Here is a 17,368-nt window from a genome sequence, read left to right as displayed (position 1 = left end):
AAACATTTTTCCTTCAGATTTATTTGCCCAAGTAAGAAAAGAAAAAAAAAAAACTCACTCACAGGAACAAAAAAAAAAAAAAAAAAAAAAAAAAAAAAAATCACACAAGCCACCATCATAACGGCTGCTTAAAGCGGGAGTTCACCCGAAAAAAATAGATTGATGCTCATTTTGTCAAGGGGAATCGGGTCGTTTTTTTAAAATCGAAGCCGTACTTACCGTTTTAGAGGGCGATCTTCTCCGCCTGATCCCGGGTATGGTCTTCAGGACTGGGCGTTCCTATTTGACTGACAGGCTTCCGACGGTCGCATACATCGCGTCACGAGTAGCCGAAAGAAGCCGAACATCGGTGCGGCTCTATACGGCGCCTGCGCACCGACGTTCGGCTACTTTCGGAAAACCGTGACGCGATGTATGCGACCGTCGGAAGCCTGTCAATCAAGTAGGAACGCCCAGTCCCGAAGACCATACCCGGAAGCGGCGGAGAAGATGCATCTCTAAAACAGTAAGTACTGCTTCGATTGTAAAAAAAAACCCACCCGATTCCCCTTGACAAAACGAGCCTCAATCTAATGTTAAAAAAATAAATAAATAAAAAAAAGAAGGTTTTTGGGTGAACCTCCACTTTAATTTCTACGTCAGATCCTAACTTTTTCTCCTCTATTTTAATGGTATTAAAACATACACATTATGATGGCGGCAACACACACACACACACACATATACTCTTACACACACGCATGTGCACACATAATACATCCGCATCTGACACTTTATAAGAAGTGCTCTCAGCACAGATTTTTAATATGTAACAAATGTCTATGTCTCAGAAGCAGTACCCATTTGATCCCCAATCTCCTGTTTGCAGATGCCCAGAAATGTTCCCCCATACCCCTGTGGTGTAATCATTAATGCACATGACAGAAAGCAACATTTTCCATTTAGAATGATAAAAACTGTTCAGAACAAATTCACTGCTTTGTTTGCAAAGTAATATTCTAATGACATTTCCCTCTGTTTACGTGTCCTTCCATGCACTGACCCACAATTCTAGACCCTTCTTGGCTTTGGTTTTGCTGGCGTTCACAGCATATTCACATTTCAGGTCCACTGGGCTCAGTTTCTGAACTTGGCATACGTAGGTCAGGGTCATTTCTTACCATTGAAAACAGGCCAACCACGCTGAGAAGTGCAAGCAGCATTGTGACAGCACACAAGCTGAACATGTTTCTAGTTCCGCTCTGGTAGTCACTGTCATGGAGTACAAGAAGCCCCAGTCCAGCAAGCAGGTTCAAAGGCACTCTAAACCAATTCAACACTCCAGTCTGTTCTTTTTCTGGGATTAATCGACGCCTCAGAAAGCTCATAGCTGGGAAATAGAGGCCACAAGCAAGTTCAATGAGAAGGAAAGCAAGAAAGGACTCCGTTGGCCTCTCCTGTCCTGGGCCTGTGGAGAAGGTAAGCATGAAAAGCGAGAAGAAAACCATGAGTACAGACAAACAAAGTATATGCATGGGCTGCAAGTGATATTTCTTTGATGTAGCCAGACGATAAAGTGATGATCCAGTTGCGCTGGCTGCCATGAAGCCAGAGAAGGCGATTCCAAGTGGTGTGTTATGGGGATCCAGCACTGGAGTCCACAGGAAAATGAAGATATAAACCACGCTCTCAAATAATGCCTGAATGGCACCTAAGAGGACAACTCTGCGGTCCCTCAAAAGGCATCTCAGCCCATCACCACAGCCTCTGGCAATGCCGACACTCTGTCCCTGGTTCTCATCCCACTCTCGGAACACCAGAACGATGGCCAGGCCTAATAGAGGCACTGCAAGCACAGAGGGAGAGGCCGGCCCCAGACCAAGCCATTCTGCACATACATTTGCTGCAATTCCTGCTAAAATAGAGATTCCTCCATTCCAGGTAGCCACTTGTGAGAAGGTGTGAGAGAGCCACTCTGCAGGGAAGTCATGACGTTCAGCGTGTTCATGAGCATACCAGGATTCAAAGGAAGAAAACAGCAAGCCACTGGAAAATCCACCAAGGACTCGGCTAGTCAGAAGCACAAAGTAATCCTGGGACAACTTGCATAAGTAGCATGCCGACAGCAAAAGGCAGAAAAGTATGACCGATTTCCTACGCCCCAGTCGTCCTGTCAGGGGGCCACTCACCAAACCTGACAACACAGTAGCACCAAATCCACACACATAAATTATGGCAATCTGTCCTTCCAGGAAATTGTAATGCTGGTATAATTTATATAAATAAGGACCTTGTAACCAGTCCGCTGCCAAAGCTGGAAAATAAGCTCTGAAAAAACCATGTTGAAACTTTTTGAAGGCCGGGTTTCCTAATGCGCTGCTTGTAGTAGATGTCTTCGAATGGCAAGCAGAAAACTCCAACACAACCCAGAGAGCCAGGAGCCCCAGGAGAACCAAGTAAGCAAACACCAACATGTCTCAGTGAAATGGCATTCTGAAAGAAGAAAGCTGGAAATAAAAAAAAATATATAAAAATCAGGGTCAATACTTTAAATGAATAAATAGAAAATAATCATTTTATTATTATCTCATAAGCCACTTTTCTGTTATAGATAGAGCAAGGAATGGTTGAAACCACTGATCACCAAGGGAGAAAATTCCTATCCCAGAGACACAACAGGAAGTGAAATCTCTTGATGTCCCCATTAGAACATTTCTTCACACCTCCTGTTCTGGTGACTACTGTAATATTATGGATTTCCCATCACGTTCTTTCCATGTTACAAGGGTCAGCAGAGACAGCAATTAAAACAAAAGTAGGAAGATAAAAAAAGTTCTAAATGTTTGTTAACCACTTGAGACCCGCGCTATTGACAAAAGACGTCAACAGCGCGGTTCTCAGGTGCCAAGTGGACGTCTTTGGACGTCATTTGAAATGCATTACCCGCGCGCGCCACTGGGGGGCGCGCGGCGGGTAACCACTGTGCCGCCGCATCGCTGGGGACCCGATGCGTGTACCTGGCGGCCGCGATGTCCGCCGGGTACACGCGATCACCGGGAACACAGCCAGTAACAGCAGGGACGTGGAGCTCTGTGTGTAAACACAGAGCTCCACGTGCTGTTAGAGGAGAGGAGACCGATCTGTGTCTCTTGTACATAGAGACACAGCATCGGTCACCTCCCCCAGTCACCCCCCTCCCCCCACACAGTTAGAACACACCCAGGCTACACAGTTAACCCCTTTCTCACCCCCTAGTGTTAACCCCTTCCCTGCCAGTCACATTTATACAGGAATTAGTGCATTTTTATAGCACTGATCGCTGTATAAATGTGAATGGTCCCAAATTTGTGTCGAAAGTGTCCGATACGTCCGCCGCAATATTGCAGTCCCAATAAAAATCGCAGATCGCCGACATTACTAGTAAAAAAAAAATAATGAAAAAAAATCATAATTCTGTTCCCCATTTTGTAGGCGCTATAACTTTTGCGCAAACCAGTCGCTTATTGCTATTTTTTTTTTTTTTTTTTCAAATGGGAGATTTATTATAGCAACAAAGTAAAAAAAATATATATATTTTTTTAAATTGTAGCTCTTTTTTTGTTTATAGCGCAAAAAATAAAAACCGCAGAGGTGATCAAATACCACCAAAATAAAGCTCTATTTGTGGGGAAAAAAGGACGTCAATTTTGTTTGGGAGCCACGTCGCACGACCGCGCAAATGTCAGTTAAAGCGACGCAGTGCCGGAAGCTAAAATTTCGCCTGGGCACGAAGGGGGTTTATGTGCCCAGTAAGCAAGTGGTTAAGGGCCAATTCACACTGGCCCCCAGCTAAATTGCAGAGCAGCCGAAGCAATTCAGCGCTTCAGCCGCATTGTGTTGTCTGCTGGCTAGGGGGCAGTGTCCCCCCTTCTAATACAATCTTTATTTGAAGTGTACAAAACGTGTAGTGTACGCTTCATTCACTGCAATGTCAGGCAGAACAACACCCGACATGACAGGGCCATTTGGGCCGCTGCGCTGTGTTAAAATGCAGCACTTCTGTATTTTTAGCGCTAGAGCAGTGTGAATGGGACACACAGGAAATAATTGTTTCCTGTGTGTCCCAGCGGTCACAGACGTTTTACCACGTCACCGCATATAGTGTGAATTGGCCCCAACTCTATCCAAAACAAAAACAAACAAAAAAAGTTGGTTTTTGGACAGCAAATCATATTGATGAGGATGAAATGACTAGGCTTTTACAGCAACTGTCACTATATAAAAACAGAACGATACTCACTGGTTCTTCAGCGCTGTGATTCCCGACGCTATCCGCTGGCTGCTGACATTGTTAGCCCGGCAGCTTCCAGGCATTGATCCATGGTTGTTTCTATAGGCCAGGCCGAGATGCTGTCACTCCTGCGCAGTTCAGTCATCTTGGCATTGCTGAAACTCTTACGCCCTATACACACGATCAGTTTTCCTGCAGGTTTACCAAAACCATGTAGTACAAGGGCCTGCCTGATTGCATACGAATTGAAACTCTTAGGCCCCATACACACGATAGAATTTATCCGCAGATACGGTTCAGCGGACCGTATCCGCGGATAAATCCTCTCTAAGATTTCAGAGGATTTCAATGCGATGGCGTGTACACACCATCGCATTGAAATCCGCGCTGAAATCCTCTGCCGATGACGTGTCGCGCCGTCGCCGCTATTATGACGCGGCGACGGGCGCGACACTGTCATATAAGGAATTCCACGCATGCGTCTATTCATTACGGCGCGTGCGGGGAATCCCTTTGGACGGATGGATCCGGTAAGTCTGTACAGACGAGCGGATCCATCCGTTGGAATGGATTCCAGCAGATAGATATTCTGTGCATGTCGACAAATATTTATCTGCTGGAAATCCATTCCAGGGGAGATTTATCTGCGGATAGATATCCGACGGAGTGTACACACCATAGGATCTATCCGCAGAAACCCATTTGATGGGATTTATCTGCGGATAGATTCTATGGTGTGTATGGGGCCTCAGGCCTCGTACACACGAGGGGACATGTCCGATGAAAACGGTCCACGGACCGTTTTCATCGGACATGTCCGCTCTGAGATTTCTGTTTGATGGTTGTACACACCATCAAACCGAAATCCGCGCGGACAGGATACGCGGCGACGTGCACGACCCTGGAAGGTCAATGCTTCCACGCATGCATCAAATCACTTTGACGCATGCGAGGGCTTTCAGCCGAGCGGACATGTCCGGTAAGTCGTACAGACGACCGAACATGTCCGACGGACAGGCTTCCAGCGGACATGTTTCTTAGCATGCTAAGAAACATTCGTCCGCTGGAAACCTGTCTGATCCGCCGGAAAATTGTCCGGTCGGCCGTACAGACGGCCGAACATGTCTGCTGAAACTGGTCCGCGGACCAGTTTCAGCAGACATGTTCGGTCGTGTGTACGACGCCTTAGGGGTTGACCTCATATTAGATGGTTTTGGTAAACTTGAAGACAAAAACCTGCAGAAAAACTGATAGTATGTATGGGGCTTTACACTGAGCTGCCGCGCAGAGTTCAGTGCACGGTGCAGACAGGCAGGTAGACAACTTTAATACAGAAGAGACATAGCATGTCTCTTCTGTATTAAAGTGGAGTTCCACCCATTTTTTTATGTTTGTCTGGGCTGCATGCTCTAATCTCATAGTGTTCAGAATGGACAATTTTTATTTAATTTGTTGCTTGTAAATACCTTTATTTTGTAGTCCTTCATTACTTCCTCCTCCTCATTAGCCTAGGCTATTTGCAAGGGTTTCTGGGATAGGCATCATGTTTCCCAGTAGTCCTTGCAAACCTGACTGAAACCTATTACATTGCTTGTGCACTGAGCATGTGCGAGACATGCAAAGCTGAAATCCAGGAAGTCATACAGTCTGGCTTCATGATGCCCACACTTAAGATGGCCACGGTCTATTTCTAGATTATAAACGATCTAAATGCTGTAACAACCTAACAAAACAGACCTTAGTTTACAGACTAACTTTACTAGAATACATTAAGCTTGTGTATTACAGGGGTATTTATATTTAAAAAGTGAAATTGTGGGTGGAACTCCCCTTTAAAAGTCCTGCCTGTTCGCAATTTTATTTTTGTTCTTTAGGTAAAGTTCTACTTTAAAACAAAGAAAGTGCACATACATCAGTCTCCAGGTTCCTGCGGTTATGCCTACATTTTGGACTGCTCTGACGGGCAAAGCTCTGCCGGGCAAAGCTCTGCCATGTTCCAGTGGTGCACATTTAATATTTATAACAGGTACAGTACTTAGCACTTTACACATCTATATTGTACATTTACATCAATCCCTGCCCTCAAGGAGCTTACAATATAAGCTCCTAACTCACATTCATACATACAATATCTCACAAAAGTAAGTACACCCCTCACATTTTTGTAAATATTTTATTATATCTTTTCATGTGACAACACTGAAGAAATGACACTTTGCTACAATATAAATTAGTGAGTGTACAGCTTGTATAACAGTGTACATTTGCTGTGCCCTAAAAATAACTCAACACACAGCCTTCAATGTTTAAACCGCTGGCAACAAAAGTGTATCCTTTGCTGGCACCTAAATGCTGGAGCATCATGCAGCGGCACTAAACTTCCAGCGGGCATGAGGCTTTACATCTGTGTCCCTATCAGCCTCCCCATCACTCATCAGCGTATCCCCACAAATTGGTGTCCACATTAGAGCCCCCCACTTATCAGTCTCCCTTCACATTTGCGTCGTATCACAGCCCACCCCCGCTTGAATATTGAATTTATGTCCCCATCAGAGCCATCGCCTTCTCCTCCACGTATTTGTGTCCCCATCAAAGCCATCTTCCCCCCCCCCATATGTTTGTGTCCCAATCAGAGCCATAACATATCCCCCCCTCCCACCTCTTACACGTTTGTGTCCCCATCAGAGCCATCAGCCACCCCCCTCCCCACACACGAAAATATATAATAAAACATTTACAAAAATGTGAGGGGTGCACTCACTTTTGTGAGATACTGTTCTAGGGCAAATTTAGACAGGAGCCATTTAACCTACCAGAAGATCTTTGGTGTGTGGGAAAAAACAGAGTGCCTGGAGGAAACCCACACAGGCACAACAACCAAACTCCAGGCAAGTAGTGTCACGCTTTATGATTTGAACAGACTACCCCAGTGCTGCTAGGCGGAAGTGCTAGCCACTATGCTGCCTCACATTCCTATTGGCCAATGACGTGCCAACAGAAATATCCGCAGGATGGGAGAGAGTGGGCAATCTTGACATGACTAGATACTGCACTTTATACCCAAAAGTGTTTCCTTTGTTTTAAAAAGTTGCTTTTAATTGGAACTGTGGTCATCAGGGCTGCCATCAACCCTTCTTACTATATAGTCAATGGGTTTGATTTAGTAAAGGCAATTAGCCTGGTCACTTTGCAAGGGAACTTTCCTTTAGCTTAAGCCCCGCACACATGGGCAGATTGTTGGGAGACAGCCAGTAAAAAATAAATAAAAAAAATGCGACATTCGGCCCGTGTGTATGTCGGTCTGTCAGACATGCAAACTGGAAAACCAGCAGCTGACCGACTCCCGATCGGCACGCTCAGCCAAAGGCAGAGAGTGCAGATATCGGAGTGTTTCGGCCAAGAGAGGGGGCACCCCCCCCCCCCGTCAGAACACAACATCTCAGCAGGGAGGATCACTGAACTAACCCTGCAGGGTTAGTACAGCGGCTCCCGACTGAAGCTGTCATTTTTTTTTCGGTTGCACAAAGAAAAAAAAAAAAGAAGTAGTAGGTTTACCCTGCTTAAGACCCCTTTCACACTGAATCGTTTTTACAGCGTTTTAGCATTAAAAATAGCGCTAATAAAACGCTCTCCATGCATCTCAATGGACCCTTTCACACGGAGTCCTGCAAGCAGCATCTTTGGAACAGCTTTTGGGCGCTGAAAAAAAAAAACGCTCCAAAAACGCCCCAAATGAATTGAAAGCGCTGTAAAAACGCCTTACCCTTTCACACTGAGGCACTGCAAAAACGCCCTAAAACGTTAGGGTCTTAGCGGTGCTTTACCAGCACATTGGGATTGCAGATGAGGCTTCGCTCGAATAACGCTCAAAAATCGCTTGAATAACGCCCCAGTGTGAAAGGGGCCTTAGTGTGGAGAAGCTCTGCTGATGTGCATCATCTAATCATGTGCATGCCTTTTGTATGCAATTGGGGATTCTTCTCTGCAAAGTGCATTTTCACCACATTCGTGAAGCGAAGGAAAAATTCCCTTGCAAAATGAACAGTCTTTAGTAAATCTCCAATAAAGTAAATATAGACAAGGAACAAGGAAAGAGTACAGGGATTTTTACCCTTCTTCACTTCCTTACCCAAAGGTAATAAATAACTTGCTGGAGTTATACACGATTATGATGTTGAATGAGGAAGTGACAGATAAACCACAACACACAGTCAGACTCTGAGGACACAACTTCTAGCTTGGCTTATTACTATAAAACATAGTAATACGGTAGTTAGCTACAGTCTTCGCGGTCAGCCCTTGGCGTGCTCTCACAATGACGTCATCTCTTACCTGCCCTGTAGTGCTGTAACCAGTAAACACTGGGCTGAAGATTAACTGCAACGGTGCACACAAAGTCACTAAAGCCAGCCATATATGGATCGAAATTCAATCCATGTATGGGCTATCTGTTTGTACACAAGTCAATCGACCTGTGTGCAACCTGCATGAATGATCGGTGCCACCGGCTATAGCCAACACTGGCATGGAAAGGCTCCCCACTGGCAGAATACAAAAGCTCAGCAGGGAGGATTCCCCTATTCACATTGAATGAGAGAAATATCAGCTTATTCTCCCCCCCCCCCTACCTACTGGTCAAACAAATTATTTTTATTATTATGTATGGAATGCCCGAGGCCGGCCTTACTCAATTCAAATCTCAGATTCAGCCTAGGTTCACACTGCTGCGAATTCAAAATCGCGGTAAAATGCGCGATTTTACCGCGATTTCGCGGCCACGATTTTGCCGCGATTTCGGACGCAATTTAATGTAAATCGCGGCCCGAAATCGCAAAAAGTAGTACAGGAACTACTTTTTGAAATCGCAGATGCGGCGTCGCACTGATTAGGACAGTGCCATTGCCGACAATTGCCGCCGATTTGAGATGCGATTTGACATGTCAAATCGCATCTCAAATCATTCCAAATCGTACCCAGTGTGGTAATGGGTAATGTGTGGTAATGGGCAGGCAGAACGTAATAAGTTGATTAATCAGCTTGGGTACAACAAGCCTGCTGGATTCACTTCCGATTATCAAGAATTTATGGTTTCTTGGCCATTTTTCAGAGAATACAAATAACAAAAACTTTTCTTTCATTCATGGTTAGTGTTTGGCTGAAGCCATTTATTATCAATCAACTGTTTACTCTTTTTAAATCATAATGGCAACAGAAACTCCCCAAATGACCCTGATCAAAAGTTTACATACCCTGGTGATTTTGGCCTCATAACATGCACACAAGTTGACACAAAGGGCTCTTTCACACTGAGCGCCCGTACAGGTCCGTCTGCCAGTTTTTTTTGCGGACCTGAACGGGCGCTCCGTGCTCCTCTATGGAGCCACGGATGTCAGCGGTGACATGCCCGCTGACATCCGACCTGCTCCTATCCGCCAAAGTGTGACGGAGGAAAAACCTACTTTTTCCTCCGTCTGGCGGATCGGGTGAACATGGACATACGGTCCGTGTTCATCTGATCCCCCCATAGGGGGGAGCGGAGAAAAGACAGGGCGGTCCCTGCACAGTGTGCGGGGACCGCCCTGTCATCCGCCGGCTCAGCGGGGATCAACAGAGAAGCATGAAAAGCAACGTAAAAAATGCGCCGCAAACGCATTTCGACATTCATTTCATTGGCCAGAATATTACATTTATTCTGGGCACTAAAATAAATGTTCAAGCCCTAAAGGCGCCTAGCGTTCAGACTGCATTCACACCTGGGCATTTATTGCGGACAGATTTGCCCGCAATTTCAAGACGCCCAGGTGTGAATGACCAATCACACAACGCACATTTCAGATGTGATAAATTTGAATGGCACCTAAAAAACGCGACGTGGTTCTTGTGAGATAAATTGCGCTTTAACCGTGGCAAACCGCATTGCGTGAAGCTTGTCACCCAAAAAAAAAAGGGTTCAGATGCTTCTATTGGACAGCACACTTCACACAATGCAGTTTGCCGCAATTGCAGTGTGGTCATGGGACAATCGCGGCAAGAACCACACCGCATTTTTAAATGTGCGATTTGTCATTCACGCATGGGCATTTTCAAATCACAAGCAGAAGTGCAGCAAATCTGCCCGCGATTCAAAACACCCACGTGTGAACGCAGCCTCAGTTACTTGCGTATGGTGTTTTTTCTGCCCAATTGCTCCTCTCCTGAATGCGCAAGTGATGGGTTGTTTCTTTCTGCCTCTAAACACGTGCCTGTGTGTCGACCGACGCACGCAGATGTACGTCGGCAGAATCACACGAACAGGCACATTGGCGTACCTGTACATCCCTTTAAAATTTGTCGCCTAGCGGGCGCGCGCACCTCGTGAGCGTGCTCGCGGGTCCCGGGAACTTGATGTTCCCGGGCGGCCCGCAATTGCAGTCAGCAAAGGCAGAAGAGGGGGGGCGCCTTTGTAAACAAGGCATTCCCCTCTTCTGCCTAGTGACACTGTCACTGATGGCTGTTCCCCTTGATCAGGAATGGTCAGCAGTGTAGCCACGCCCCCCAACAGTAAGAATCACTCCCTAGTACTGTCCAAACCCCTACAGCGCCACCTAGTGGTCAACCCCTTCACTGCCAGTGTCATTTTTACAGTAATCAGTGCATTTTTATAGCACTGACCGCTTTAAAAATGACTGGTCCCAAAAATGTGTCAAAAGTGTACGAAATAAAGTGCAAAAAATAAAACCACACAGAGGTGATCAAATACCACCAAAAGAAAGCTCTATTTGTGGTGGGGGGGGGGATGTCAATTTTGTTTGGGAGCCACATCGCACGACCGCGCAATCATCAGTTAAACGACGCAGTACCGAATCGCAAAAAAGTGACCTGGTCTTTGACCAGCAAAATGGTCCAGGGCTGAAGCGGTCAATATGCAGAATTAAAAAGGAAAAAATAAAAATGCCAAACACCCGTAAAAGAGTGCTTATTAAGGATGAGCTCCGGCGTGTAGAACACGTGCGGAGCCCGCCAGGAAGTCGGCACCCGCGCTGCGCTAATCACAGCCAGGCAGACATTTCCCGATGCTCGGCTGTAGAGATCGGGAAATGTCTGCCTGGCTGTGATTAGCGCAGCGCCGGTGCCGACTTCCTGGCGGGCTCCGCAAGTGTTCTATGCGAACATGCCGGAGCTCATCCTTAGTCCTTATTGTGCAGGTTGGTGTGAACGATCCCATAGAGCGTTGTGGGTTGCAGCGACTTAGAGGCGACTCAGCGGAGGGCGTGTTAGAGTGACGTATGGAGAGCGCTATACGCAGAACCTTGTACACACCCCCCTATGAAAGTGATGTCAGTGAATGGGACTCTCTGTAGCAATCTGCCCACCATGGCTTCAATCATTCACACAGTTCAAGCAGCCACATCCTGGAGCCTTCACACATGACATGATCACACCTCATATTATCATTCATCGCATCACTCTCTACAGGAAGAAGATACAAACAGTTCACGTACTACACCGATCATACCGATCCTCCAGCCGCCGCCGCTTCCTCCTCCACCGATCTCCCTTCTCCTCCTCCCGGAAGAAGTTCGCGTGGAGGACCAGGAAGGAGGAGGCGACGTCACGCCACGTCACATGACGCGGCTGTATGTCCGGTGTAGCCGAGAGGGGAGTGTCTGGGTGCGGAGGATGCTTGGCTCCGCCCCCTGTGCTATATATAATGAGGAGAGGCTGCAGGTGTGGAGGACAACATTCCACGTGCTGTGTCCCTTTCTTGCATTCTCTTCTTATCACTGAACACTGTCAGGGGGCAAAACCAGATGGGTCAGAGTAGGAGCAGGCTTTTTCTGGCACTTTTCATTCAGAAGTTTGAAGCTCGGTTCACATATGGACTGCAGGTGGTTCACAGTCCGATGCGTCCTGGTTCACAGTTTTGGGCTGAAATCGGACCTGAAACGGGCCAAAAGACGCATCGGACTTGCTGCGGAGATATGTGAACCGGTTCCATAGAGAGCCAGTCTAAATCTCCTGCTATTGCGAATTGGATGCGGTGATACCACATCCAATTCATGGTGTGAACCCGGCTAGAAAATAACCCCCAAACATTATACTTTTTATTTTACTTTTTAGCAGAGACCCTAGGGAATAAAATGGCGATCGTTGCAATTTTTTTGTCACACGGTATTTGTGCAGCGGTTCTTCAAAAATTTTCTTTGGAAACAATACATTTTAACCGCCTAAAACAATTATATACCATTCCAACCAGCATATTGCCGACATGTACAGTATGCTGTTTTTTTTTTTTTTTTGCTGTACATCCCGTTTTATACTTATTTTTCTTTTCAGGCTCCCGCGGGGTATAGGCGTTGCTATGAAGAGGCGTAGATGATTGACGTGCGGCTAAGGCGCGTCACGCGTTCCGAAAATATCCGAACTGGGACTCGGCTATATACGGCGCCTGCGCAGTCAGCTCCTAGTCTGTGCGCAGGCGCCGTATAGAGCCGAGTCCCAGTCCGGCTATTTTCGTGACGCGCCTTAGCCGCACGTCAATCATCTACGCCTCTTCATAGGAACGCCCAGGGCTTTTTTTCAGGGGGAACTTGGGGGAACTCAGTTCCACCACCTCTGGCTCAGACCCTTTGGTGCCTACTCACCACAATCACTTGTAAACACAGAAGTCTGGTTTCTGTGTTTACAAGTGACAGCTCTGCACTCTGTGTGTAACCCCCCTGAACTCTGCACTCTGTATGTAATGCAATCCTGGTATTTAATGCCCCTTTAAGAACCTTCTACTGTTTGTGAAATCTGAACGGGGTCGTGGTTGAGTTCCTGCACCTATTTTCTGAAAAAAAAGCTCTGGGAACGCCTATTCCCCGCGGGAGTCTGAAAAGAAAAAGAAGTATAAAATGGTATGTACAGCGAAAAACCCAGCATACTGTACATGTCGGCAGTATGCTGGTTGGAATGGTATATAATTGTTTTAGGGTGAACCTCCACTTTAAGATAAATGTTGGGGGATGGTGCTGGTTTGGCCACAAGGAGTGAGGTTTAATCACATCCCAAAACACTTGGGGCCAGATTCAGAAAGATGCGTGCATCTTTCTGCTGGCGTAACGTATCTCCGATACGTTACGCCGCTGTAACTTTGGGCGCAAGTTCTGTATTCAGAAAGAAATTGCGCACCTTATTTACGGCGGCGTAACGTATGTGTTGCGGCGTAAGGCCGCGTAATTCAAATGGGGATGTTGGGGGCGTGTTGTATTCAAATTTGCCTTGACCCCGCGTTTTTTACGTTTTTTTTTAACGGCGCATGCGCCATTCGTGAAAACATACCAGTGCGCATGCACGAAAATCCGCCGCAAAACATCATTGCTTTCGACGTGAACGTAAATTACGTCCAGCCGTAAAAAAAAAGATAAAAAAACTGTAAAGATAGCCTAGTTTTTTTCTATATTGTGAAAAATAATTTTACGCTGAGTAAATTGATTCCCAACGTGTCATGCTTCAAAATTGCGCCTGCTCGTGGAATGGCGACAAACTTTGACACTTATAAATCTCCACAGGTAAAGTTTAAAAATGTCTACAGGTTACCAGTTTTGAGTTAGACCCCTTTCACACTGAGGGTGTATTGCAGGCGCCTGCAATCCGCCCTTAAACAGCTGCTCTATTGTCTCCAGTGTGAAAGCCCAAAGGCTTTAACACTGGAGCATTGCGCTAGCAGGATGGTAAAAAAAAGTCCTGCTAGCCGCATCTTTGGAGCAGTGTGTTTACCGCTTCTCCACGGCTGCTGTCCATTGAAATCAATGGGACAGCACGGCTATACTGCCCGTATGCGTTCGTTTCTGCGTGCGAGCAGGGCGGGACGGGTGCTTTAACCATTTCCCGACCGCCGCATGTATATGTACGTCCACAGAATGGCACGTACAGGCAGATGGGCGTACATGTACGTCCCTGCCTTTCCGCGGGTCGGGGGTCCGATCGGGACCCCCCCCCCACTACATGCGGCAGTCGGATTCCCTCGGGAGCGATCCGGGACGACGGCGCGGCTATTCGTTTATAGCCGCTCCGTCGCGTTCGCTCCCCGGAGCTGAAGAACGGGGAGAGCCGTATGTAAACACGGCTTCCCCGTGCTTCACTGTGGCGCTGCATCGATCGAGTGATCCCTTATATAGGGAAACTCGATCGATGACGTCAGTCCTACAGCCACACCCCCCTACAGTTCTAAACACACACTAAGTGAACACTAACTCCTACAGCGCCCCCTGTGTTTAACTCCCAAACTGCAACTGTCATTTTCACAATAAACAATGCAATTTAAATGCATTTTTTGCTGTGAAAATGACAATGGTCCCAAAAATGTGTCAAAATTGTCCGAAGTGTCCGCCATAATGTCGCAGTCACGAAAAAAATCGCTGATCGCCGCCATTAGTAGTAAAAAAAAAAAATTTTATAAAAATGCAATGAAACTATCCCCTATTTTGTAAACGCTATAAATTTTACGCAAACCAATCGATAAAGGCCTATTGCGATTTTTTTTACCAAAAATAGGTAGAAGAATACGTATCGGCCTAAACTGAGGAAAACATTTTTTTTTATATATGTTTTTGGGGGATATTTATTATAGCAAAAAGTAAAAAATATTGAATTTTTTTCAAAATTGTCGCTCTATTTTTGTTTATAGCGCAAAAAATAAAAACCGCAGAGGTGATCAAATACCACCAAAAGAAAGCTCTATTTGTGGGGAAAAAGGACGCCAATTTTGTTTGGGAGCCATGTCGCACGACCGCGCAATTGTCTGTTAAAGCGACGCAGTGCCGAATCGCAAAACCTGGCCTGGGCATTTAGCTGCCTAAAGGTCCGGGGCTTAAGTGGTTAAATTATTTTATTTATTTTTCTTATTTATTTTACTTTTTATTTTTACACTGTCCCTTTAAAAAAAGTTTGGATCACTTTTATGCCTATTACAAGCAATGTAAACATCCATTGTAATAGAAAAAAAGCATGACAGGACCTCTTAAATATGAGATCTGGGGTCAAAAAGACCTCAGATCTCATATTTACCGTATTTGCCGGCATATAAGACAACCTTTTATACCTAAAAATTTGGCTCAAAAATCAGGGGTCGTCTTATATGCTGGATGCAGACTGCGGGCGTCCATTTTTTCCTCCTCGCGCTGTTCCGTGATAGGCTCAGTGATCCGCCTATCACGGACGTCGGCAAATTAGGGGGTCATCTTATACGCCCAGTCGCCTTATACGCCGGCAAATACGGTACACTTAAATGCAATAGGAAAAAAATAATATCTTCCACTTTAAGGCCATTGGGCGGACGTGACATTTGACGTCACGTCCGTCATCCAATGGTATGGAGTCGAATGGGGGGGGGGGGCATCATTCCCTCACTCGACTTCATGCCTTTGAGGGGAGAGGATTGGATAACCTCCGACACTACCGATGGCCCCGGTAAGTGGTGGAGATAACCGAGACGCGGCAGGAGGGGCACCTCTCCTGCCACCGATAATCCGCCACAGCAAATCCGCCACAGAGACCCTTTTTATCTAAAAGCGGACCTTCCGCCATTTTTTAAATAACAGCTTTCTGTTGACATAACAACGGTATTCAACGTCAAAGTACCGACGGCGGGCAGGCCGAAAGTGTTTAATGAATAAAAACAAAACATAATATATACCTAATTTCTTTGTAAAATGTGAAAGATTATGTTACGCCGAGTAAAGATACCTAACATGTCACGCTTTAAAATTGCACACGCTCATGGAATGGCGAAAAAAGTATGGTACTTAAAAATCCCAAATAGGCAAAGTTTCAAATGCTCTAACGTTCGCGGCGATACCTCATGTGTGGTGCGAATACCATTTACATATGCGTGCACAACGTTCACTTCTGCACACAAGCACAGAGAGATGGATCAATTTACTTCTTTTTTTACTTTTTTTTTTACACTGTCTCACCGTAAAATCCATTTCTCTGAGTTCATGGACGGACACAGCAGCCTTTGACCTTAGGGTATTATATCCTTCCGTCCAGGAGAGATTAGGCAGAAAACAACACTTTAAGTGTTAAAACACTTTCCTCAGTACAACCCAAACTCTGCCTCAGCAGCTCCAGTTCGTAACAAGCAGTACAAACAAAAGGAGGGGTGGGTGCTGTGTCCGTCCATGAACTTAGAGAAATGGATTTTACGGTGAGTACAAAAATCCTATTTTCTCTTCCTTCATGGACGGACACAGCAGCCTTTGACCTTAGGAACGTCCCCAAGCAGTGTAAAAAAAATTAGAGGGGTGGGAAAACAACACAGCAAACCAAGCTACACCCCAAACAAAAACCGAAGTTTCTCAATGGAGGAACTCCAACCTTAAACTGCCGCCTGTAACACCTTGCGGCCGAAGGAGGCATCCGAAGATGCACTCACATCCACCATGTAAAATTTTGAGAAGGTGTGGATTGACGACCAGGTCACTGCCTTACACACTGTCATGGATCTGCCACTTAAGGGTTAATGGTGCAGACTGATTTCAGTGATTGACAGCAGGCTGCCCTATTTAAACACCTCAGCAGCACAGTGTCTTCGCTGCCTGATCTGCAGTTCTGACTTTGGATCCCTACCTGAGACCTGTTGTTCTCCTACCTGCCTGAAATCCTGATTGATCTCTGAACCCGGCTTGTCTGACTACTCTACCTCTCCAATCCCGACCCGGCTCCGTCCGACCATCCGCCTGCTGGACCTCTCCGTTGCCAGATCCACCTGCTTGTATTACCGACTACCCTTCTGCCATCTCCTTCCTGCCTAACCATTGTGACCCGGCTTGTCTGTTCCTGCTAACCAATATATCTGAACTGTCTCCTGTTGTGCCGCTGTAGTCGCAGCTTCCGTGCGGGTTGCTGACCCATCCTCCGCTCCTGCGTTCAGCATCGTCTATCAAGAGGGTTCCGTCCGTCTGCGACTTCTCTTCACCACCTCGGCACTCCTACCCCTCTGTGCTCCGAGTCCGCTGTTCTCATATTCAGTGGCTCGCGAACCAGAGCCGTAAGAGGGGCTACCCTGCATCAGACTCTGGTAACCAGGTACGTAACAGTATCAGGCAGCCATGACAGAGTCTGCAGGCGTAGTTCCGGCTATGGAAGAGGTGT

At 46.3% G+C, this 17,368-nt stretch overlaps 1 protein-coding gene across 2 annotated transcripts; it reads right to left on the bottom strand.

Annotated features, from left to right (window-relative positions):
- Positions 1-769: 769 nt before the first annotated feature.
- Positions 770-11,852, bottom strand: MFSD5 (major facilitator superfamily domain containing 5). 2 transcript variants are annotated; one of them, XM_040340684.1, is made up of 2 exons: positions 11,731-11,852; positions 770-2,486 (listed from the first exon to the last, which is right to left on the bottom strand). In XM_040340684.1, exon 2 carries the CDS (start codon positions 2,451-2,453, stop codon positions 1,095-1,097), a length of 1,359 nt encoding a protein of 452 aa, XP_040196618.1. In that variant the 5' UTR covers positions 2,454-2,486; positions 11,731-11,852; the 3' UTR covers positions 770-1,094. The 2 variants fall into 2 exon arrangements, with proteins under 2 accessions (XP_040196618.1, XP_040196619.1); XM_040340685.1 differs by having other exon boundaries at positions 11,745-11,851.
- Positions 11,853-17,368: the final 5,516 nt, after the last annotated feature.

Source organism: Rana temporaria, chromosome 2 (assembly GCF_905171775.1).
Source record: "Rana temporaria chromosome 2, aRanTem1.1, whole genome shotgun sequence".
Taxonomy (NCBI): Eukaryota; Metazoa; Chordata; class Amphibia; order Anura; family Ranidae; genus Rana; species Rana temporaria.
This window is presented reverse-complemented; position numbering and strand designations above follow the sequence as displayed.

Bases quoted from the DNA above. Each gene is read 5' to 3' on its own strand.
- MFSD5 (XM_040340684.1), bottom strand. From the start codon at position 2,453: ATGTTGGTGTTTGCTTACTTGGTTCTCCTGGGGCTCCTGGCTCTCTGG.